The sequence below is a fragment of the Ambystoma mexicanum genome, chromosome 2p, assembly GCF_040938575.1.
Source record: "Ambystoma mexicanum isolate Mex_15411 chromosome 2p, UKY_AmexF1_1, whole genome shotgun sequence".
Lineage (NCBI taxonomy): Eukaryota > Metazoa > Chordata > Amphibia > Caudata > Ambystomatidae > Ambystoma > Ambystoma mexicanum.
The window spans coordinates 664,530,201-664,555,894 of NC_090923.1; the positions used below are offsets into that span (position 1 = coordinate 664,530,201).

Sequence of the window (25,694 nt, forward strand, 5' to 3'; positions counted from 1 at the left end):
GAATGGGTAGAATAAGCGGTAACAGCTTGTCTGTGATCTTCCTTTTATTTCTTGTATGAGGTGGAGCTATGTCTTGTTTGGGGGCATATACAGTGGCTTTAACGTTGAACGAGATCAGATGGTGGTCTGACCATGAGCACAGTAAGTTGGATTGTATGTCAATGTTGGAGTTTAGGTCGGTTAGCCAGTCAAGGGTTCTACCCTTAATGTGGGTGGGTTCCTGAATGTGGTGGGAGAAGCCCAGGTCAGTCAGGGTGCTAGCAATGTCCAAGGCTATGGTGTCATTGGGATCTTGGAATCCAAGGTTGAAGTCACTGAGTAGAATGATTTGGGAGTTGGTTTTAGTTTTATCTGCGATGATGGACATAATGTCGTCAGCGAGAGATGGGTCCCGGGGCCCTGTAGATTGGGTGGATGGTGGCAGTTTGATTGGGTAAGATAGGTAGCTTAACTGATAGTTCAGCCGATGGAATCTGAAGGTGCGAAATTACTCTAATGCAGACATTTATTTTGTGAATGATGGCAATGCATCCACTTTAGAATGAATGGTGCCTTCTACCCCCACAAGGGCCCTTCCCAGGAAATTCCTGAAACGTAGCACTCTAATTGGATTGATTTTGTTAGCGCAAGTCGCCTTTACAAATATATCATGCTCCCACAGTAGTGGGAGAGAACCGTTCTGTGCTAGCAAGTGACTATACCCTCAAGTATTCCATGACGCTATCTTCAAAGATCACCTACTGTCAGATTTTTTTTTAAAACCACTCCCAATCCAATGCATCTTCTGATAAAGATGATCGTCTGCTCCTTCCCTACAGTCCCACTTGCTTGGCTAGTCAACCGCCTTTTGCAATCTGCGAGAAAAGCTTCATGTCGTCTTGCTTCTTATGGGGTACGTGGGATGGGCAGATCACCACATAGCCTACCTTAAGAATGGATGCCTGATGTGATCTGACAAGGGCAGTCACTTCTGGGGTTCTCAGTGAACCCTTATGTAGTTTCCACCCTTTGAGGCCATTGGTTCAACAAAATTCAGAAGAGGAGTACTCGAAGCAAGGAGCTTGTTGAATACTGTTAACGGGTCTGATAAGTTTGTCTTAAAAAAAAAAAGAAGGCGTGGTCCACGATGCAAAGGCTCACATTCCGGAGTTGCGCCTGCTGCCGCTGGCACAAGTGAAACTCCATTTTCACTCGGTCTAGGTATCGGCTGTATTTGGCTTAACACGTTTGGCATACTTTGCCTAATCGGCAGCTGGCAATCACTGCGTGCCACAGGGGCAGTCTTGGTATCTTTGATACCCAATGGTTCCACTAGCTGATTTTCGTCCGCCAGTAACCAGCTTGTTAGCGTGCTCGCTGACGTATGCAGTCTTTTCCGTTTTCATACAGCTCTCTTCTTGTCTTTCTTTTCTTTCCACAGGTATGTCGAAATAATAGTTGCATTCAAGCGCTCAGGTGCTGAAACGTCAGTCTGTGAGGGAAAATCTCTGCTCTGACGCGCAATACGGCAAGCTTTTGCCTGCTTTTCTAGCCTGCTCTCCTTTGTGGATACAAGATTTGGGGAGGATTTTCCTATGTTTGGGTCAAAGCCTTGGGGGCTGCAAGGTTCAGCATGATTTTGCTCAGGCCGCCATTTAAACCTGAGATTGTCGGCTCTGTTATATCCAGTAGTAATTCTGACACAACCATTCCATGAAGCCGCTCGGCCCTATTTTTTTTTTTTTGTACGCTTTCCAAAATAACCCCACACAGTTTGAGCAGTATACTGATTGCCAGTGCACCACGTCAGTGGTTTTATTTAGTGGTCGTTTGGCTAGAATCGTCACTGCCGCATACTGGATTTGGCTAAGCTTCTTCGTGCAATGGGGTTGGGAATAGGTCTTGCGAAACCGAGAGGTAATCACTTGCTTCCTGTGGGGGAACAGGTGGAAGAATGGGTGAGGGTGGGGCAAATGCTCCGATGACCATATCACCACCTATAACTACCTCCCCACTGCCCCCCATGTTAGTGGTGTTAACAGTGGCCCTGTTACCGCTATACCACAGTTGCAGTAGAGAGTTATCTATGTCGCCCAAATCTGAATTTGAGCCATTAAGGGAAACTACTGCCACTTCATTCCCCTGGTCTGGAAGAGAGGCCTTCGCCCCTATCAGATTGCTAATAGTTGGTGATTTTCCCCTCTACAAAGGGGACGTGTTGTTTACACTTAACCCCCACCCTTGTGGGTGGGGGGGCACCTCATGGACCGGGGTGTTTGTGTGTCCGCACGTGTAACAGATTTTCCGTGTGGCATGCCCTTTCTTAGATTCTAAGTCATGGTCTTAGTTGTTGCTTTACCTGGAATAGTCTGTGCAGAAAGGTTTGTGATACCGTATAGGCAGCGGCTTCTTCTGCGGTTGGCCCGACGACGCACACCACAACCTCCGCAAGACACGTAACACTCGGCTTGACTGCACTGGGCGCCTTCAGGCAGCTCATAGGAAGCAATGTGTCTTTCTTACTATGATGCTCTCGTGACTTCCAGTGGGCCAGTATTCCCAGGTGCAATCTACTGCCTACAGGAATGGAGGTCCACTGGGTCTCGTGCCAGAGAGAAACCCACAGAAGGGCACGCATGACCTCTAACCCTGAAGACAGTAGGTCAATTTAATTCTGTCTTGCCGATTGCCCCTAATGTGGAGTGCTCTGCGTGGCAGAGCAGCAGTGATGGCCTATGTATAAATGGGACACTCGGTCACTGGCTCGTCCACTGGCTGCCACAGGAAACCTGTGCCATTGCTAAAATGTTTTATCACGGCTAAGCCACTTTGGAGCTGTAGAGAAATCTTGTGGTGGGTCTTGGGAATCGTTTAGCACTGACTGCAAGCAATGTTTATTATACCCCTGTTTTCTCTCCTGTTGTGTGGGATATGCAGTTGTCTGCAGCCTTGAACTGCCTTGGGCTGAAGTAATTTGTAAAATAGCAATACCCTGTAAGGCAGGAAAGTGTCTTGAGCTAAAGGCTTGCTTTTGTGCTAATTTACATACCCACAATTCTTTGCTCCTGTGGCTTGGCACTGGAGATGGACTCCAAATCATGGTTAATGGGTGGCATGTCTGACTAGGCTGAAAATGGTGCATTCTATCATATTATAATTTTACAGAAAGTTACGGTTTAATGAAGCTTTTCACACTATGTTTGCTAGAGCATCAACAAAAGTACAATCTCGGCTTTAAAATGATCTAGCTAAACCACGTTACAGGTATTTACTACTTTGTTTTGAAATCTGCCTTAACTTGTCACTGCTGTATGAATTCTCCATATATATATATTGTGTGTGTGTGTGTGTGTGTGCGTGTGTGTATATTGTGCAAACAATTGATCCATTGTTCATTCATTACTCACAATTGTCAAATGTTTGTCAATGTGAGGCCAAAAAAAACGGGGGATCGCTTCACCCTACTTTGCCCTCTCTCGGTGTTCCTGTGCACCCGGTTTCCCTTCGATTATGTGTCTGTTTGCAGGGGACTGGCTCAAGAAGTATTCTTCCCAGTGCTGGTAAGCTAGCCACAACACACCACACCACATCTCGCCACTCAAATGGGCCCTTGCCAATTTTAAAACTGGGAATGCATTTGGATGGCACGCACGACTTTAACGTGATGCTGACTGGCACGTTGTGCATGCTGTATAGTTCCTTCTTCTGCTACACTGGTGTGGGCTGGGAACCAATACTGTTCAAAGTGGCTCAATATTAATCATTTTCAGCAAGCCCAACTCTTTTCCTTTGAGAAAATCTGGAAATAAAAGAGATTACCATTCAAGAGGTCCAGGGTGCAGAGGCCTATCGGGAAATCGCCAGATTTCGCTACAGGCCTGTCACCCCTGGTGCTACACAACAGTGTAGTAATTCAGACTCGACTCTTTAGGTAGTCTGTTCCACAAGACCAGGGGAGAAGCCAGAGTGAGGGGCACACAGGATGGCACCCAATTACGATGCAGTCTCGCCTGTTGGGATGCTGCAGTGGCTGCAGTTTGCAGCACCTTGCAACACTGTAATTTAATATGCTATTAAACAGTAGATCAGATGGTGCATAACTCACTGCTGGCAGATCGCCCATCATTACTGTGTTGGCCTAGGTTGACTCCTAACTTGCCTAGAGCTTACCATTGGCCTTTTCTTCTCCCCGGGTGCTGACACAATCCTGTAATGCAAGTTCCCCCTCATTAGATTGTCAAATCTTAGATTTACTGGTTCTTCAAATCTTCATCTCAAATGCCTCCTAGGTGCCTACCTTCACCACCCTCTAACCTTCCCTTCCATCCAAAACTGCAAGCCAAGAGGCTGCTGAAGTGGCAGAAGCCTTTGTATGTATGGCCAATTTACATTTTACATAGTTGCATGGTAGCAGCCATGCCCTTTGACTGGGCCGAACGTGGACCATAATCCCTGAACCACCAGGGCCTCGACCATTGCCATACTGACTAGCGAATAGTCCCTTCGATCAGTGCCCTCGGTGTGTGCCACGCAATGAGGCTCTGCTCGTTTGTTAGTGATAGCTTATTTCGTACTTCTTCCTCTTCTGTCTTGCGACCTGCATCTGGCAACACTACTCGTACATACCATGCGGTTTTAATGTTTTGTCGCTTTATTCTTTTCTAGATCTTGTGTAATCCCCGGAAGTAACAGAACCATGTTGGGAAGCCGAGAAGTGCATGGTCGACATTGCTTGTGGTGCATCTCTGTAACTCTTGCCCTACTTGTGGTGCTGTGCAATGGTGCATCGGTGTTCTCCAAGATTAGCGGTAAATCATCCCATTAGTTCTCTTCTAGGCCTACGCACTGTCTACACCTTGGGTGAATGGATAGAATTTGTGGGGTGTGTTTGTTTTGGAGGATGTCATTAACCTTCTAGCCTTTCTGGGGACTTTGGTCAATTGCCCACGGGCCTGCAGCTTTATGTGCTACCGAAGGGGATGTTGTCCACATGATCCCTGCTCACTGCCCCTGAACCCCATTTCTGTAAACTTGATTGCATTTTTACTTGAATCTGCTGCCATGTGTGAGCACCCCTACAATCTGTACATCTTAACCATGCTATACTCTTACTTCCAGTGTGTCCCAGGCCGCCAGCCCCAAAGCATGGTGGCTTTGTCTGCTCCTACGGATGTTGGCCTGTTCTAGATGGTATGCAGTTCTTTGCTGGCTCCGAGGTGGAGTATTATTGTGATGGCGGCTATACTCTAAGTGCACCCGTGATCAGTGCTCGGTGTAGCCAGGGAAAGTGGAGCCCTGTGGCGAATGTTCTCTGTCGTCCGTCACCAGGTCAGTGCCATTTCTTTCCTGCGTGTTTGAGCCTTTGACACTCTTGCCGTACTTATTGCCTTTTTTTTCATAAAGTTTTCACGTGATTATTGCAGAAACCAATGAATTCCTATGTAGAATAGGACATCTATGGTGAAGTCACAACATTGGCTCATCAAGAGTTAAAACAGCCTGGCAAAATGAAGGCACAACAATGGCTGGGGTATTTTGACTTGGTCTAACAGTAGGCAGACAGGTAGCCTGTTTATTTGTTCATTTAAACAATACAACAGTTCTGTTATTACATCGACTGTCTTTTCTTTCCAGACTTCTTTTTTCCCTTGACATTTATTTTTTATGAAAAACATTGAATTTAATTTTTTAGGGTTCCTATTTTTTTTTTTTTATCCTTTATGACTTTACCCCCTATATTTTCCGAATTTTGTTTCGTAAAAGAAAATTCGAAAAAAAAAAATAGAAAAAAATGACTGTCGCTGTAACAATGTTGTACCAATTCACCACAAGACGCAACATTCAGGACTGGCAGCAACCCTTTTGCACATGGGCAGGACAGGGTGTATGGAAGGGAGCAGGGTGAAGAGGAGATGGTGTGGGAAGGCAGCCAAGGTAATGAATTCATCCAATGGCCTCGTACAGGTCTAAGAAGTCACTTCTTTCTCATGCAAGACCTTCTCTCCAGCTAATGGCTGCATCAGGCATTATACGCCATCGTTGCATAATGGTTTCCTAAATGACTTCTAGACTGGGCAACTTTCTTTTTATTCCTCATCTAGCCACGATTGGTCCACCGATTGGAGGTTCAGCAAGGGTTGAAGCTTACCAAGGGTTGATCACTAGGACAAGGTCCTACAGGCAAGAATTGTATCCGCACAAGAGTACTTTGCTCTAGAATTCTCACATGTTCATCGCAACACTGAAATCCGCCACAATTTTTAGCAGGCCAAATATGTATCAGAAGCACTCTGCTTGCAAAGCAGTATTCATCCCAGGGACCAGAGAAGATGATGGGTCTCCTGTTGAGTCAGCCTATTTAGATTGCTCTGCAAACTCTACATTAGCACACATTCAGAATGTCCCTCGCAGAGTTTGGTACCGCACCCCCTAGCAGTTAGCAGTCAGGCATTGACCCAGAGTTCCCCAACAGTTTTCTTGTGTATATATAATCTGAAAATGGTGAGCTGATTTTCATGTGGAACAAACAAGCTGTCAAATGGATTGGATGGGTCTTTCAATCGGCTGGAAAATCTTCAAAGGAAAGCAGCCTGTCCTCCTTCAAATCTGATCCTTAATTCATGATTTACAAGATTTACAATTAAGGCCTTTGTGTGCCATATTTTAAATGTGGGTTTACCTCACAATGAAGCTACATTGTGTAGGAGATAAAACTATCTAGAAAATTTCTTGAACTGTTGTCAAAACACCAGTGAGACCCTAGCCCCCACCCTAATCAAAATATTATATTTGATCTATTCAAAATGCATGTACGAACCGCAGCTTGAAAATGTAATTTCTTGTGCCCCATAACTCCTTGCCTACTATGCTCCTGCAAAACTTGCGCCTCATCCCTTGCCCCCGGTCTCTCGGCTCGCCCTCTTCTCAACTTCCTACTCTGCTGAACCATGGCTTCCCACCCACGACACTGCCACCCTGCCTTCCCACTGGCTTTTCCTCCTTTTTTGCACTTTCCTCATCTCGCCAAAAGAAGCAGTGGTGTTTGTCTCACGCTCTGCAAAGATACATCAGCAAACCTTCCCCTCCAATTTAAATTCCTCCCTCCTCCTTTGAGCATTTCTCGGTCCAACTTCTACCTCCCACCATGCACCCTCCACATTCTCTGATCCTGACATGTTATGCCACTCCCAGCTGCTGTCCCTGTTGCCATAATGGGTGAACGTAACCTTTTCAAATTGGCTATGGCACAATAAAGTAACTACTCTGACAACACACAAGTCCACCTACATGGCCCAAGGTGTTAGGCAAAGATTGTATGCAGTACCCTCTGGGACCACTACACACAATTAGGACTACAGGTATAAGCAAAACCAACCTTTGGTATAAGTCTGTACCACACAGTTTTTGGTAGCGAGCTGAGCAGCGCGCTTATCTGAAGAGGGAATGTGAGCTTGTAAGGGTGTTACACAAAGCTCTACAATAGCAAGTATTCAGATAGACAATTATACTCGGTTTCTTGGTAAAACAATTATTAATTTATTACACAATCTTTTCAAAAGCATTCACTAAATGAGGCAACCAAATATCACACAAATTATACTACAATACAGATTACTAAGCAATTGAGCTTCCTTGAAGTCGGAGCAAAATAGCATTGAAGTAGGAGCAAAAAGGCATAAGTTGATAAAAAACGAACATTACAGTTACTTTAAAACAGTGCAAATAGTTTCAGTTCACCAGAGGAGTTGATTCAATGCAATGGGTAGGCCAAAGTCAATGGGCTAGTGTCTTGTATAACTAAAAAAATGTTCTGGTATTTAAAACACAAAAGTCTTTGCCACGGTTCTTAGAAGTAGTTCACGGAAGAAAGGTTCATATGTAGGATCACAAGCTGATTAGGACTGCAAGTTTCCAAAGTTCCACAAACTTTCACGGTGAGAGAGTTCTCTCGGTCAGGTTTTCACAGTACCTTTTATATTTAAGAAAAAGATGCAGCTGAAGACTTCTGTTCCTGGCAGTTCCTGCAGATCTCGCTGTTCCTGAGCCTCTGTTGTCGGGACAAGAGGGAGGAAGTCGGGGGGACTCCTGCATTGCACGGGGCCGTATCACAAAGCCGGCAAATTGGCAAATCTACGATTCCGGTTGCTGTTCTTCAAGCACACAAGCTGGTGTCCTTCTCCTTGGTTAATCCTAACTAGCTTCGAGAATGGTATCCAGGTGGCTTACGAGTTAATTGATCCCACCAACTCAAAGGAAGAAGTCGTCCTTGAAGGGGCGTCTCTGTCGAGGTGAACTTCGCGATTCAGACCTTCAGCAGGGCTCCACCGGGCAAACCAACGGTCCAGTAGTTGCAGCAGCCGTCCTCTTCAAGCTCGTCTTCGGTTCTTTCGTTCCACTGGTCGACTCTGCCTTTCAGTCCAAGACACTCGCCTTTTTAAACAGTTTTCTCCCTTTCATTCCAGCCTAGCTGCCACTCTCCCAGCAGGGTGGCTGTCCATGCCCCACAGTCAGCCAGCCAATCACACTAGAGTGCATTTGGGTCTCCTAGGAGACTAAGCACAGGGAGTTTGGGGCACCTCCCTCACTTCCTGCCCACCCCAGACACTCAAACGCCAGAGGTGGTCTTCTGTCCTGAAGCCTGCCAAAGGCATAGAAACAAAGGGACCAAACCTAGTTTCGCGTGCAGGGACAAACTCTAGAAGGACCTTTCCAAAAGGAAATGGCGAAAAAAGAAGACCGGGACCCGTTTAAACAAAGGAGGCTCGGGCGCCATCTTGAAAAACCTAGCTCCTGCGATTTTTAGAGAACCGTGTTCGTGGTCGGGAAAAATCATGGTAGTTCGTTGTAAAACCACTGCCACCAGCCGTTTCGATAGGAAAGGGTAGCATTTGACTGCTCCATGAGTTTCTAGACACAGGGGATACTAAGTAACTCCTCCAGCACTCTATTATAAGATAGTGTGTGCAGGGTCTAGGAATTTAAAAAGACTAGTAAAGTCAATTTAACATTACATTCTCTGGGAAACAGGTTATATCACAGATCTGGGGTTTGTTTTGTACCAACTTAAAGAATTTCCATGCGCCTGGTTTTTGTTCAAAGTCTTCTGGTGTCGCAGTTTGTGTGAAGCAAGAAAAGGGGCACTTAGTGACCCCGACCCCTTGGAACAACAATTATTGGTGCTGCTCCACACTTCAGGAACTGCGCCACACTGAATATTTGTCAAATTGTTGGTGTTTATTAAAGTAAATAGTATTGCCCTTTATGGATAACACGTGTTTCGACACACCCGTGTCTTTTTCAAATCGGGGCTAATGACAGAACTAAGGTATAACATTATAACATTTGATATATTCATGTGGTGAAGAGTCACAAATCAAATATGCATTTCAATCATAGAACATGGTAAAACAAAAAGACAGAACCATAACAGATGATCAAACATAATATAGTGTAATCACAGAAAAATAAGGAGTGGTGAAGGGTGAGGAGGTTAAGGGCAAGTCGAAATGAAAAACGGTGGTAAAAATGGAGAGAAAAATATGCAAAAACAATATCATTAATGAAGGCATGGAGCCAATTATATAAAACACATTAGCTTGGTGTCAAATATTATTTGGATAAATGATATGTAATTTTGCCCATGGCGGACTTACCTAAATTTCAAAGTCAAGGAGTTTCAATTAAGTGAAACACAAAATCACGGGATAAATCCCCCTATAAGAAGTCATGCCAAAGAATCATAGTTATTGTGTAGTTTGGGGAGCACATGGCTTGTTAATCAAAAAAGGGGGGGCACATCCCTCTAACGTCTACTGCATTAGACCCATAAGGCCTGTTGGCTATTCCCAACCAGTTTAATACCATCATGTAGCAACGAGCGCAAAAGATCGTCGAAAGAGCGGGCTAAATATATATTTAAATATATGTGCGTTTAAGCCGTAGCGGCGTGGTGCTGCGTTTTTTTTTTTCACCCGCCCATCAGTAAGTGCAACAAAGGTAGATGGAAAAAGAAATATGACAATACTGCACTATTAGGGAACTGTAAATTGCCATTAACAGAAAGTTAGGAAGTAGATACGCACAAAATGCCATCCGGAAAATGGCAAGATAAACAAATGTGATTGCAGCCGTGTGAGGAGACACTAAAGTCTCAATCGTCCGCAAGAAATGATATATATGACTAAAAACAGCCTCCTAAATGAAACGAAAGTTTATTGGAGCTGGAGCCTACCTCCCGGTTGTATGAAGTCTGATGCCGTCTGGGTTGTGCAGAACGCTGCACTGGCTCAGTTTACAAAGGTTGTCCAGGCAACCTAAAGTCCTACTACTATTTCTGATCGGTCCCATTCAAAGAGTCAGGCAAAAAAGTGAGCGCCATGTTTTGGGCTCGTGAGACAAAACGATGCTGAAAAACTCATGAAGTGGTAAATGGGAAGTTCCCAAGGACTTGTTAGCTGCAATATGCAAAAAATGTGTTAAGAAAATGTTTACGGAACAGTAAACAAAAGGGATACCTAACACAGGTAGTGGGCAAAAACTACTGAACACAGAACCTTATTCTAGGTTTCTCTGGTGAATCTAGTCAAGAATTGTAATATAGATTATATGTAGTGTGTATAGTAAGTCTATGTATTTAGTGAGCAAGACATATTTCGTAAGGCAATGAATGTGTTACAATAAAAACAGCATAAATAATACATCATATTGAATATGTTGACCAAAATTTAAAATTGGTACGTCCAAGAAAATTTCTTCAAAAAAGATTAAATGCATTTTGCATGACAATTATTCATACACATTATAAAGAACAAATTATTCCTTGGAGAAAATGCGCCATCTCCTGGTCTTGGTTCAGACCAAACTCCGTTGCTTTGAATCTACAGATGATATGGGCTTCACACTGGCGAAGGAGGGTTTCTCCATCTCCGCCACTCTCGCCCAGGGAAGCCTGTCTGAGTCCAATGAACCTCATTCATTTTGTCATCCAATTGATGCTTGGTTTGCCAGTGTTGTGCAAGTGGTAATATGGAGTCAACTTTACTCATAGCATACATATGTTCACGTATTCTATACCCGAGTTCCCGTATATTGCTGCCAATATATATCCGTGAACATGTACATATTATCGCATAGACAATATATTTACTGCGACAATTAATAGTGTCCTTAATTGGAAAAATTCTTCCTCTTGAGTCCGTGAAGATCTCCGTGTTTGTGTATGCTAATTTACACATATTGCATGATCCACACTTCCTGAATCCTATTGGTCGATTTGGTAGCCATAATTCTGATCTGGGTGTTGGTAATTTAGGGAGTAAGGATGGGCTAAGGATGTTTTTCAGGGATCTGGCTTTCTTGAAAATTAGTTGCGGTTTATCATCAATAAGGTCTTGAGGTGGTCATCAAGTTTAAGTAAATGCCAGTTTTTATTTTTCTGATTTCAAAATTATCGTGGGAGAAGGTTGTGATGAAACTTACTTTGTTCTGATTCTCAGTTCGTATAGGATTATGTTCCTATTCATGGTACCAACTTTTGCTTGTGCCACATCAATACATTGTTATAGCCTCTCTGGTGATATCTGTATTTCAAAAGGTCACATTCCTGGACAAAGTCACTAGTGTTACTACAATTTCTCCGAGCTCTCACAAATTCTCCCTTTGGTATATTCATCATCACTGATTTCCGATGACAACTTGTTGCAAATAAGGTTGAGTTAGCCTCTGTTGGTTTCCGGAAAGTTTTCGTCAAAAGTTTGCCATCCATCACATATATTGTGAGATCAAGGAAGTCTAAACTGGTGTTACTCGATGGTCCTGAGAGAAATATCCCATCTATATTGTTGTTTTAGCGATCTCTGAATTTGGTTAGTTCTTGGTCATTCCCATTCCAGATAAGTAAAATGTCATCAATAAATCTGGTCCACATCACAATTTTTTCTTGAGCATTAGGGTTCCGTAAAGACATATTTATCCTCAAATTTACTCATAAATGGGTTAGCAAGAGCCGGTGCGTATTTTACGCCCATAGCTACTCCCTGTATCTGCTTGAAGTATCTTTTGTCAAAGAGAAAAATGTTGTTGTTAGCATTTCTTTCAGCATGGTCACGTAATGGTAGTGTGAAGCAGTTTCCCCATGGAATGTGTAATCTATAGTTTCAATGGCTGCCTCGTGCTTAATCGAGGTATACAGGGCTCGGACATCCCATGTGACAAGTATATATGTATCATTCCAACGGATGGATTGAAGTTTTTGAATGACTCAGTAGAATCTTTGCAAAAAGCTCTAATTTCAGGTACGTGTGGATTTAGTATGTTATCAATGTACTCACTGATTCTTTTTTTTTTTTTTTTTTTCGTGGCCCAACCAATACCCCTGACAATTGGTCTCCCTTTCGGAATTATATTGAATGCTTTGTGCACCTTTGGTAAAAAGTAAATAGTTGGAACCAGAGGGTGCGAGACAGTTAAATAGGCTTTTTCACTTTCAGTAATGAGGCCTTTCCTTTCCCAAGTTTTGATTTGCTCCAATGTTTGATTTCTATAGTAGGGTTGGTCCGGAGTTCCTCATAACAAAGGGGGATTGTAATGTGATTCTCGGCCATCTGTATGTAGTCTGCACAATCCATAATTATTTTCCCCCCTTTGTCTGCTTCTTTGATAACTATGGACTGGTCCATTTGTAGATTTTTCAAACTACACAATAACTTATGATTTTTTGGAATGACTTCTTATAGGGGGATTTATCCCGTGATTTTGTGTTTCACTTAATTGAAACTCCTTGACTTTGGAATTTAGGTAAGTCCACCATGGGCAAAACTACATAGAATTTATCCAAATAATATTTGACACCACACTAATGTGTTTTATATAATTGGCTCCATTTTCCCCCCCACCCCCCTGTTTTTCATTTCGACTTACCCTTAACCTCCTCACCCTTCACCCCTCCTTATTTTTCTGTGATTACACTATATTATGTTTGATCATCTGTTATGGTTCTATCTCTTTTTTTTTTACCATGTTCTATGATTGAAATGCATATGATTTGTGACTCTTCACCACATGAATATATCAAATGTTATACCTTAGTTCTGTCATTAGCCCTGATTTGAAAAAGACACGGGTGTGTCGAAACACGTGTTATCCATAAAGGGCAATACTATTTACTTTAATAAACACCAACAATTTCATAAATATTCAGTGTGGCGCAGTTCCTGAAGTGTGGAGCAATACCTATAATTCTCTGGGAAACAGTTTATCCCAGAGAAGGCATTGAAACCTTGGGACAGCCTAAAAAAGGCTTCCCTGTGTTACTGAACTGAGGGTGCTGTGTAACACACATGAACAGATGATGCCTATGGAGTTGTCTAAAACTCCATAATCCAAGAACACAAGAGTAAAACACACATCAAAATGCATGAGAGAGTGGGGGGAAAAGGCTCACACTCTCCAAGTCCTCAAAATTCAGCAAAGTTTCTGGGGGTCTCTAAGGTGAAGGGAATTAGCACATTTATGAGAATTCTCCCTAACACAAGGCAACCCTGTTGATCTTCCTCCCTGGCCTCTGCTCGCTCCATTGTGATTATATGGCATTTGTGAGCTTTTACTGTGTGAATGCAAAATTCAGCACAGGTAAATGAGCAGGCGTTTAAAAAAAAAAAAAAAAAAAAAAAATATATATATATATATATATATATATATATATATATATATATATATATATATATATATATATATATATATATATATATATATATTTAGGTGACTGTAAGCACACTGACTCAAAGCAAGGAGCACTGTGCTCCTTGTTGCCTCCTTAGAGCACATTGGAGGCCACTGCTCCATCTCCGCTGCAGCTCCAACAGCAGCCCCAATTGGCAGAGGGTGCTATCTCATCCTCATGAGCATGGAGAGATGCTCCACTTTCTGCCCCCCCACCCCCTTCAGCCAAAGTGTCTCCTCCTGTGCTGTTGGCAGGTTCCAGCACACACTATCCAGGTGAGCATCTTGGTGGTTGTCGTGCAGCGAGCACCTCACAAGCCTTGTGAAACTGCCACACTCCGGAGGATAGCTCAGGGGCAACATATGATCGCCTTGGAAGCAAGACGACACAGAGAATCACAGGTTCGATCCCCGGGTCCTCGCTTACAAACCTCAGGTTATTTATAATGCGCTTAATACCCAATCATATCACCCTGATCACACATCTTTTGATTTTAAATGACTCGAGTCACAGGGAATGGGTTTATCTAATGACAAAAATTCCCTCAAATTCATCTCCATATGCACCCACTCCTGATCATGGTTACTATCTGTCGCCAGCCAGCATGGCGAGAGAATAAGGAGAATGGATTCCTCATGTTAGAAGATGGAGCACCTTCCCTCGGCAGCGCTTTTCAAAATGCACTCCATTAGAACTCACCGCCCCTTCATTCTTTCCATCCCACAGTAGCATCTTGACAACCTCCACAGATTTAGCAGCTTTTGGGAGAGGGTGCGGTCCCATGCAAAAAACATAGTACTCCTTTTTAGATATTGTGGATCTTGCCTCCCACTACAGTATAGATGTCCCCACCTCTTGCAAATTAGCACACGTGTCCATAACTGGTTTTATAGTGTTGTGCAGGATTCTGTTGTTGTACTTTTGATATCTTGATCTGAAGATGGGTGAAAGCCCTCGCTTCCAGAATACCCATTTGAAGCTTAGATTCTGAAACTGATTGGCAAGAGTAAGATGAAGTAGACCGGACTTACTTAAAACGTACCTAAGACCTGCTACTAAAGGCAGCGATAACAGCAGGCAAAGACGTCTCCAGTGCGGAGAGCAGCACCAGGAGATTGTCTCAATATAATGGTACTTTGAGGTTTATTCCTTGTATTTCAATCCAACAATACCCTTGTGACTGCTGAACCCTATGGTTAAAAATTCCATAGCCAAGTTAACGAGGTATGGTGAAAAAAGTGCAACCCTGAGGCATGATCTTCTCAAGGGACATTGTCTGTGCAAGCCACGGATTGCAATTTGGTCTGTGCAAAGGACTCCACCGTGAGTAAGGGGGTCCAAAGATTCAATTGCGTCAGAATTGGCATTTCAACCCACCCAATCAAATGCTTCATTACTCTATTCTTATTATGGCACATGGCTGGATACCGTCTCTTGGGTGGATCATGTCTTGTAGCTCCCCATGTCATTATTGTGGTAATGACTCCCTTTAATGAATCAGACCTGGTTGACTTTGAGAAGGTTTAACGTATGAATCCATCCTATCTCTATGCAAAGAAATTGAACAGATGCATGTTGAGTAATGATATTGGACTGTTGGGTGGCTTATGTTCAACAAGACTTGGGAATACATTTCATAAATCAATGAGTGGAATATTGGGCCAAATGAACAAACTGCATCTCATTTCAAGTAAAGGTTATTAGGGTGGTTAGTCTCCAGTAGTGGGATAGTTCTTTGGGAAACATGTGTTTCACAGGAAAGTAAAGTGTTCAAATAGCTCTACCATTTCTGAGTAAGTCCACTGTTGGGTCTTTCCTGGTTTCTCTCCAGGTAGTCTCTGGCCTCTGGCTTCAGGGTCTCCTGATCTGTCTCATCTTTTTGGATCTTCCCAAGCCCTTTTCAAACAGCTCTTGGGGGGGGGCTAGGAGGATTTTGTTCATTGGCTCCGTCTTAGTTGTCAACTCTGGACTAGTACCTGGGTCATGAGTGGCAGACCTTCAGACGATTGAAGCCACATGATGCTCGGAAGCTTTACTGGGCTATCGGTATGCTTGTTGACTTCCTCTCCTAGGGCTGCTTCTTTGTCACCTGCGCCAATCTCCCTTCCCAAGTGTCTTCCCTCAAGTCTTGTTTCGCAGTCCCATGTTGGTCTACCCCTTTGAACCTTTTGGATCCCTGTTGTCCTACCTTTCTTCTGAAGTGAATTTTTCACCTCCTCCTTGGCAAACACCGCTCTATCCCTTAGCTTCAATTTCTTCGACCACTTCCTCCTTGATGTTACTCCATGTTTCCCCTTCACTACTTACTATCCCGTCACTCTTCGACTTCCTGATGTTGCCATATACCTCCAAATCTGAGTAATTTCTGTGTCTTCAGGTCTTATCCACACCTTTGTTGTCTTCACACCAGCGGACCTATCTTCTCCCTCCATCCCCCTCCTTTTTTGGGCACTTCATGTAACCGTCAGGGCTTTCTAATCCCTGAATGTGGGAATGATTTACTATCATCCCACACTCACGCGTTTGGGCTCCTTCCCTTCCCACCCTCCTCCCCATGCATCTGGATAGATCTCCCCAGCCCTCTGGGCATTGTCTTCCAATTCTCCGAGCATTCTCCTCCAATCCTGTTGGGCGTCCTAATTCGCTGCCTGCAGGGTCTGCCCCCTGGCCACCCACCTTGGATTCCTGACTCCCTCAAGTGCTCCTAAGACTCCTCCAGGCTCCATCTTTTTGTTACTTTTGCAGCTCTTTCTGTTCACCTCTGCTGTAAATTCCAGTGACTTCTTCCTTCTAATTGGGATTTGATTAGGCTTTGACCATGCCATTCGACCTCTCGGATATGGCAGCCAAGATGGCCTGTCTAATTGTACCCCCCTGGGGATTGTTTGAAGCCATGTGTGCAACTCTGGATTGTCCCTCTTGGCAGTCCTTTCTGCCTGCCATGCTCTGCCCTACCCTCCAAGTAAGGAAACTCTGGTGTGCAGGTTTGGTATAGGAAACCTTGGAGACCTAGTTCTCTGGGGTGGATGAGTCTCTGGTGTCTGCTGGACTGAAATCAAGAACCACATCTGCTACCTGGGAGTTCCTAACTCCCACTTAGATTGCTGGTATGGGGGACTGGTTGACTCTCGGTTTTCCTGGCCTAGCTTGTGGGTCCATCTAAATTGCTTGGTATAGGAGTGGGCTACTCTACCCGTGCAAGGGGATTAGAGTGTGCAGACGCTGGTGGACTCCTTGATTCCCTTAACAAGGGCAGGAACATCCATGCTTTAACTTGAGCCCCCTGCCTTTCGTGCATGGCATGGTGGGAGTATTCAGGAGATATCACCCCAACCACAGGCATTGCATCATGACTCAACACCACCATTGTGGTCAGACGGGACTTTGTCCCATGGGCAGAAATTGGCACAGCAAATGGGAGGCCTAGTTTGGCTTGGTTCATTTGAGATCACCCATCATGGATCTTTTTTCCTTAACTGGAACAGAGAAGGCCATGGTTTTTTAAACGTCAACTGCCTCTCTATCCTTCACTGTTTTTCCAAGTTTAACTTGAAGGCTGTGCAAAGTTCCTCAAATGTACCTTAGAAGCTTGAAGCTGACAGTTCTCTGGCCCTAAATGGGCGATATTGAGATTTGGGAAGAAGTCTCACAGATCACCTTCCTCTGGCACCGCCCAAGCTAAATACTGAATGAAGTAATAATCAAAAAGTCCAGAACTGATTCCCTTATTAGTTCATTTAGTTTCCCTGTCGCCAGTGAGCTGCTAGTAGCCTACCCAACATTTCCCCAAAAGACCTGCCTGGTGTAAACCTGTGTCTCTGCTTAATTGGCTAACAAAGTTTAGCTCACACTTTGTTTCTCTGAGCTATATCTTGGTCTTCTGCATATAGCCTTCAGTGTAAACTCTTCTTGGCTTAATACTACCTCTAATAGTCCTTTAGAACCCCCCTCCCCCGCCCCCAAAAAGTTAATCCTCATCTGGTATGTCTTCATTAAAAACACTAACTAATTTGTTAATTGTACAGACTTGGCACTTCACTGCTAGGAGATTGAACACCAATCTGCAACTTCCCACACCTAGGAATATGCATGCTTTAAAATGACTTTCCTAAACCCTCACCTCTAACAATATCCATAGTCGCGGGCCATCGTAAGTGAGTACTATTGGGATTGGAAAAGAATGCAGCAGCTGGCCAAGGTTTTACGCTGGTGCCATGTGTCCTAAGTTTAAAGAATGCTCGGAAAAAAGGAGTTGCAGATTGGGAGATTTTATCAATAGTGCGGAACAGAGCCATGTAAGGGCCTTCCTAGAATATACTACACACAGTTTATTCAGCTCATTAAAGATTACGTCAATAAAATCCCCCACTTCAGAGTTTGGAGCCTAAATGTCTCTTGTCCTCTGCTAGTACAATGCATCCCTTGTCCACAATGGTGCATTGCACCATCTCTGTAGTTCTTTCAAAACTATATTACCACACCGCTACGCTTAGTAACAACTGAAGATCTAGAAGATCTATTTCCTTTTTTATTAAGGATCTATTCTCTGTTGCTATACTCCAAGTGGTTATCTCCAGGTAAAATGCATTTCCATCCACTTTTGCCAAATGTTTCAACATTGGCATGTGTCTTCCAGGGATGTTTTATCCTATTAAAATTCCAAGAGACCAGCCTCATTCCTTCCCCTATCTGTTAGACAGCTAGATGCAACATGTGACTTTGCCCTACCACAGTCACCTGGCCAGAGTGACTGTTAGTGAGCAGGGTAAACTGAGATGGGAATACTACAGTCTTGGCAACGCAGTCTCAAACAGAACTATTCTTGATACAGCTTTGACTGAGGCAGAATCTGTTAAGAGAAATCTATGGCAGAAATGGACCCACTTTGGAATAACCTGTTTACATTGGGGCATTGTAGGGGTGTTTCTCTAGCAGTGAAAACCACACCACACCGATGAGATTAGATGCATATACTAACGTCATACGATAATGTACAGGATGCAATCCATGAAAAGTGAGCATTTAACACAGAACGTCTTATTTGCGGGATTACAAACTGGGAATGTGTGGCCCACAACTGCCTTGCTGTAAATCTTGACAGTTGAAGGAGGATTTGGGGGTAGAGAGGAGTGTAACACAGCTCCTTATTCCCAGGTTTAAGGGGATGAGTCTGACCTTAGTTGGAGGTTAAGAGCCCTGCCAATAGCAGTCCCTCTTTGTGAATTGTTGATCCATTGTATTACCGCCCAGCATATTCCTCTGTACAAAGTGATCACTTAAGTGTTGTAAAACAAGAGGCAAAGCTCTACCCAGTGTCGCCTCAGTGGCCTGCCAATGAGAGCATATCACCCAATGAGAGCATATCACCCATGTGTTGCCCATCTTTGATTGTCAGGGCCAAGTTGCTGCAGGGCAGATGACACAGATGATGGTCCATGTCTAGAGTAAGCTGCCCACAAATGTAGTATATTGTGCGAATGCAGAGGTCCAGTATCTGACATGTGCAGACAGATGTCTGCAGGATTTGAGGCGCAGTGGGTGAGGTTGCAGGCTCCAAGTTAGGACCCACGCAGCTGCCGCCCACTCCCCCGTATCAGGATCTGGGTGCCATAGCAACAGTGCTGCCAGCTAAATCCAGTTGTTGCCTGAACTGGAACTAAAAGAGTAGGTTTTTGCTGTGCATTGGCCTTTGGGGTCAATCGCTGGTGCAGTGCCAAGGAGCCCCCCCCCCCCCTCTCATCTTGCACACAATCACACGACTGGAGAGTAATGCTATGATTTGTTGCAAAATGCTGTCCATACTGGTTATCTTATACTTGTGCTGCTTGTTTTAAAACCATTCAACATTTGGTAGCCTGGCTTTGTAGTCGTTCCCTTCTGTCTAGCCTTATGGAGATGCGATGTGCACCCACTCCACTTAGGGCTCATGAGGCATTGCAGCCTTCTACAAAGACTGGTTCTCCTGCTTTCAGGATGCAGTACTGAACATCTTTAAGCTTTAAGGCCGGTCTGTTGTGTTTCTGGAAGTGAAGTCAAAGTATTCTGCTCTTGTAGGTGCAGTGCTTCGAGCTGGAATAGTTGTTTGCGTAGAGCTTTTGGAACTCTACTATGCCCTCAGCACCACCAGCCAGTCTCTCTCCTAACCCAAGTGCCGGACGGTGCCAAATTGGATCCCCTGTAGGTTTTCTCTAGAGCAGATTTCTATTTTTGCATGGATTCAGCTACATACTGAGATTCGATTAGTGACGAGGGAGTTGGGACTGCCTAAATGTTTTTATCCCAGATGGGCACTTTGTTTCTCTACTATGACCACACAGCCTTAGTCTTTCACCTGCTCGCTTGTGCAGCTTTGAAATTTGTTTGATCAAGCCAATAGTCTGGCTGGTATATGATGGGCCCCTAATAACCTTCACCCAAGTAGGCCCACCACTTAAGGAGCAAGTGCACGTTTGTACGTAAAGCAGGTTTATTGTACAATCGTCCGGGGAGGTGCTAGATGACACCAAAGAGTCACACTAACCTAAGTCTTTGCCGAACCACATAAGTTGACACATTATATACATTTTTCCAACAGTTAAAACACTACCCTATATTTCATCACAATCCACCCCCACATGTGATTTTGACAACCTGTACAAAGAAATCCCATCTTTTTCCAATTCTTTCATTTTCTTCTCATTGGCCATAGTTTATCTTAACCATCATCTTCACATCGTATTCATAGCACACCCCTTGTTGGGATTTGTCCATGGTCGGTCGTGACCGCATTGCACAATAAAACATTTTGTGTACAAACATAATTCATTTACAAGTAACTGGCCTGCACTCTTTAACCTTAATCGTAATTGCACATGGTCCGCATGGATCCTCCGACAACACGAGGAAAGCAGAAAAAACAAGTTCCCTTTGAACTGGCGATGACCATCTCATCCACCTCAACCTTTACTGACGTCCCGGGAACATTGTCATCTAAATTACATTTCAACACATGGCACATCAGAGAATACAATTGGAAAAACACTTGGGTATCGATCACTTTAGGTGTTACCCCATATTTATTGCTGCTTAAAACAAATGGCCGGGTCGGTCTGCAAAACTTCAATGCACTCGGAGATTACATTTACTTCCTACGCAACTACCAAGCCATAAAAGTTGTGTCCTGTTCAACAGCTGACCATCTGCTTGGTTAATCCTTGTTCCTCCCCAACCCCCAATCCCGTAGAACTAGATCTACCCAGCCACTGGAAATTCACTGCATGAACCGCTGGCTGCAGAGTCTAAATGTAGTAATAAAATCTCACTACATACAGATCTATAAATTGCCTTTGTATATTCCTCCGTGTGTATGCATGTTTAATAAATATTGGCTTTCCTTTAGAGTGAGTATTTCAGGACCGGCCCACCTTCCTCGCATGTGCGTTATAAACCTCCTTGTTGCCTGCTTCTGGGCACTCGGTGGCACACCATGTTTGAATTGAGTTTATTTCATTTGGCGGTTTTAGTGTTTTCTTTCTGTGCACGTGTAAATCTAATATGTATGAATTTAAACAAAATGTTACACTAGTAACATCCCATTCACCCTTATACTGGATATAAAATTACAACATTGCGCCCAGTTCGCTGCACCCCGTCACAAATATGGTGTGCGCAACATGAACCCTTTTTCATCATGGGGACCTTGCCTGACCACCCCAACACTGGCCTTCAGTGCCACTGCTGCAGATATCCTGTCTTGCCAGAGAAGTGCAGCGTCCTTTTGTCATTTAAGTCCATATTTCCTAGTGGACCTCAATTTGCACTGGCCCCTAGCAGCTGGCGAGGAAGAAATGGAGGCTGTGTGCATGTAGATAATTGAGGGATCCTGTGGCGCGTTATTCCTGGCTAGTAGCTTGCAACTTGAAATTTGTATCCATGTTTATTGCAGTGCTGTAGATGAGAAGGTGGAGACCCTGTCAAACAATGCAGCTTCTTTGTACGTTCACCTACGCAAACGGCACAACTGCAAATTCTCCAAGGGTAGAATATATGTTCCTCCTCTCCTACAGCCCAGGCCTAGTGCCCTTCAACAAGCAGTGCAGAAATTAATTTATTTAATAATGTGATACAGTTTAGATATAAACTTTACACATATAAGATTTAACTCATCAAAGCTCACAAAATTAAACATAATCCACACAAATAAAATAATTGCATTAATTAACTCATCTAAAATTAATTACACATTTCACAAGTGACAAGCTGATTCATCTCGTCAGGTGACTTTAATAATTTTAATAATAGTTGTGATGTTTTAGAGATCTCTATGAAGGGCAAAATGGAGATAACGAGGTATCATCTAACAGTTCACAATATAGACCTGCAGGGACATCTTTATTTCCACAATTCTTGTCCTAGGTCAATGACAGTGATTGTATTTGGGGTGGGATTCAAACTCTGGTTAATCCTGGCTGTACATTGTTCACTAAGCATCTTCCTTCAAAGGCAACCCAGGTCAAATAAGGGTCAAGATGGTTCTATCATCAGGCTAATTAACCTAGTACCAGAGTATTTTCAATCCTAAACCATACACTGTACATTGCTATATGTATCTTAATATTTAGGGAGTTAACACAGTGAAACCAAAACCCAGTTTCCCCGGCAAATTAATTGTTGTGTACATGACTTCCATAGTATAACAAATACATTTTTGTCAGAGATGGACAATCGGTCAATAGATGTTTTGGTATTTCACTGACGGCTACATTTTTGCTCATCCAGCAATGTCTTTCAGAAGAGGACAATTGTCTGCAACTTCCCTTATTTGTTCAAACCAGTAGATGGTCTATTCTTAAAAGGAGAAGGAATCTCTGCTGGAAGGACAGAGGTTCATATATTTCTGTGGGTTCTTGAATGAATATAACCTATAATGTACAAATTGATATTTTTCGAGTTAACGCATCTGCTCATAATTTTCCAGCCAGCCACAAAGATCGATCCTTTTAGACAAAACTGTTTTCGTTGAGTCGTCATTTCCCCTCCATTTTGGGGTCCAACATATTTCTTTAAAGAAACTCCATTTGCTTTCAAGAAATAGGTTGTTATATATGGATGTCATTATCGGGTTCTCAGGATTATTGCTCATCTTTCGTTACATCTCGGCTCTCCATTTCAGGACGATAGATTTTAAAGAGACTAGTCCTAATTCTAGTCTGATAATCCCCATTGGTATGCATTGGGGGAGACCTAGCATCCTCCAAAATGTGCCCTCGACCACTTGGAGCCATTTCAAATCTATAGACAACAGAGCCTCCAGGCCGTAGATAACCATAGGGACTAAGACCTGCGTGTATAGTTTCCGACCCCTCCTGCCCAGCTAACTTATCGCCCAATCTCCATCACTCCCTTCCTGGGCAAGCTCCTGGAGAAACTGGCCATCTCCCAGCTTAATCTCCATGCTGAATCTGTTGGTAGTCTTCATGACCATCAGTCTGGCTTCAGAGCTGCCAGAAACACGTAAACTGCTCTCCTGAACATCCGTGAGGACCTGCTCTCTAACCTTGACTCTAACACCCCTTATGTGTTCTTATTTTGCTCGACCTCTCTTCTGCCTTTGACACTGTCAACCACACCATCCTGCTCAACCGTCTCCGTGATAACCTGGGTATCACTGGTCAGGCTCTGGCGTGGCTGACCTCCTTCCTCTCCAATCGACCCTCCCAGGTCCAACTGGGTTCCTTCCTCTCTGACATCTTTTTCTCTACCTGTGGTGTCCCCCAGGGATCTAACCTCTCCCCATGGCTGTTCAACCAGTATCTGGCTCTTCTTGCTCACCGCATCGCCACTCTGTCCCAACTTTCAGTGCTACGCGGATGATACCCAGCTCATTTTCAGGCTACCCTCGGCCTCCTCTTCCCCTTCCCTCATCTCTGACTGTCTCTCTGCTATCCAGGAATGGTGTGCCGCCAACGACCTCTGCCTTAATGCAAGTAGGACTGAGATTCTACTTATCGGCACACCCACTCCCTCCTTCCCTGCAGCTCTCTGGCCGGCCTCCCTTGGCCCTCTTCCTGCGCCTACCTGCAAGGCAAAAAACCTTGGGGTCATCTTCGACTCCACACTCTTTCTCTCCTCACATATCTGACGTCTCTAAGAAGTCACACTACCAGCTACACTTCCTCAGAGGTATCCTTCCTTTCCTCTCCTTCCCCCCCAGAAGCTCACTGTCTCCAGGGCCCTGGTTCTCTCGAAGCTGTAACTGTACTCTAAATCTTCCTGCCTCTACTCTCCGCCCTTTGCAACTCATCCAGAACAGGACTGCGAGACTTGTCCTTGGCCAAGGACAAGATTCTCAGGACTGAAATCGCTACACTGGCTCCCAGTGGCTGCGAGGATTAAATTCAAAACCCTCTGCATTGTCCACATGGCCTTCTGGGGCCTTGGGCTAAAATACCTTCAACTCTCTCTTCCGAAATTTCTTCCTTCTCGAGCTCTTCGCTCATCCACCTCCAACTACCTCCAGTGTCAGTTGCTTCTCCAAGCAACGAGCTGGGGGTAGATCTCTCTCCGCAGCAGGGGCCTCCCTCTGGAACAGCCTTCCTGCCTCCCTGAAACTTGAGGAGAACCATCTCCAGTTCCGGAAGCACCTCAAAACCTTCCTCTTTGCCTCCGCTTTCTCTCCCTCTCTCCCCTGCTAAAATCACTGAACCTGCACTGAATCTGCTACTGGGCCACTCTCACCGATCTCGGTCCTTGGCCCAGCCACCCCTGCACTGCCTACCTGCACTACGGGACTGTCTCTGTATCCTACAGCCCCTTCTCCCGGCACTTACCTTGCACTTGCCACCAGCTGGCCCTATTATTTATCTTGTATTCTACTAACCATGTACTGCACTTTCCTTGTACTTACCACCAGCTGGCCCTATTTATCTTGTATTCTACTAACCATGTACTGCACTTTTCCCCCTCCCCTTCCACTTTTCCCAGTCCCCTCTACCCTTGCACTTGCGCGATCTGAATGACACCTGGCCTAGTAGGATCGTTGTATGTCTCCCCTTGCCCCCCCTCCCCCGCCTCGTCGTGCCTTGAAACACTTGTGTATAGGCGCGTTACAAATGCCATATATCATATCATGAACTCCCCAGATAGTGTATCCGCAATTCTTGATGGTAAATTGGTGTATCCGCAATTCTTGATGGTAAATTGGTGTATCAGTGCTGTTATTTGTGCTGCTCTGATTGTATGAGATTGTATGCAAGAACTGTATTACCTGCGGAGTCAATCTCCACTCCCAGATATTTTATATAAAAGGGTTTACTTTATTTCAAGTTCTTGTATGATTAGTTTAGGACGTGCAAACTTTCTTCCCGAGAATACCATTAGTTGTGTTTTTTCACAGTTCATAATTAAACCATTATTCTCGGCATATTCCCAAAGAGCATTAGCCGACTTTTGTAGCTCGCTGAACGTATGGTCCAGGATTATAAGGTCATCAGCATAGGCTAGTATAGGGTAGTGCGTGGCTCCAATTGTAGGGTGGCAATTGTGTACTGTGGATACAGTTATGGGGAGATCGTACGTAAACAGGTTGTATTGAAAGGGAGCTGTCACGCAGCCCTGCTTGACGCCCCTTCTCTGAACGATTAGGTCAGTCATATTGCCCTGAGAGTCTAACTTAAGTTTGGCAGTGGTGTTATGATGTAGAAGTCTCAGGTAGTAAAGTTCACCTGGGCAGCCCACAAGTTCCTGCTTCAGCCATTATTTATCTCTTCGCAACAGGTCGAAGGCGGCTCAGAAGTCAAAAGGACATAAAGTGGCGGATTACCATATTTCTTGGCATTGGTGCGTAGTGATCCATTATAGTCCAGTTCAAAGTAGTTGTGTAACCTTTCCTGAATCCGCTTTGACTGATTCAATATTCCAGCTTTATCTGCCCACACTTCAACTTCTCTAGCAGTATTCGTGCAAATAGCTTCCCTGTACGGTCGAGCAGCGATAATAATCTGTTATTACCTGGTTC

General features: G+C 44.2%; 1 protein-coding gene across 1 annotated transcript in view; it reads left to right on the top strand.

Annotated features, from left to right (window-relative positions):
* LOC138566671 (sushi domain-containing protein 6-like) overlaps positions 1 to 25,694 on the top strand; it is an 81,309-nt gene that overhangs the window by 33,794 nt on the left and 21,821 nt on the right. The window contains exons 2-3 of the mRNA XM_069644237.1: positions 4,645 to 4,787; positions 5,098 to 5,307. Of these exons, the coding sequence (XP_069500338.1) occupies positions 4,676 to 4,787; positions 5,098 to 5,307 (322 nt within the window). The 5' untranslated portion in view covers positions 4,645 to 4,675. The remainder of the gene's footprint in view (positions 1 to 4,644; positions 4,788 to 5,097; positions 5,308 to 25,694) is intronic.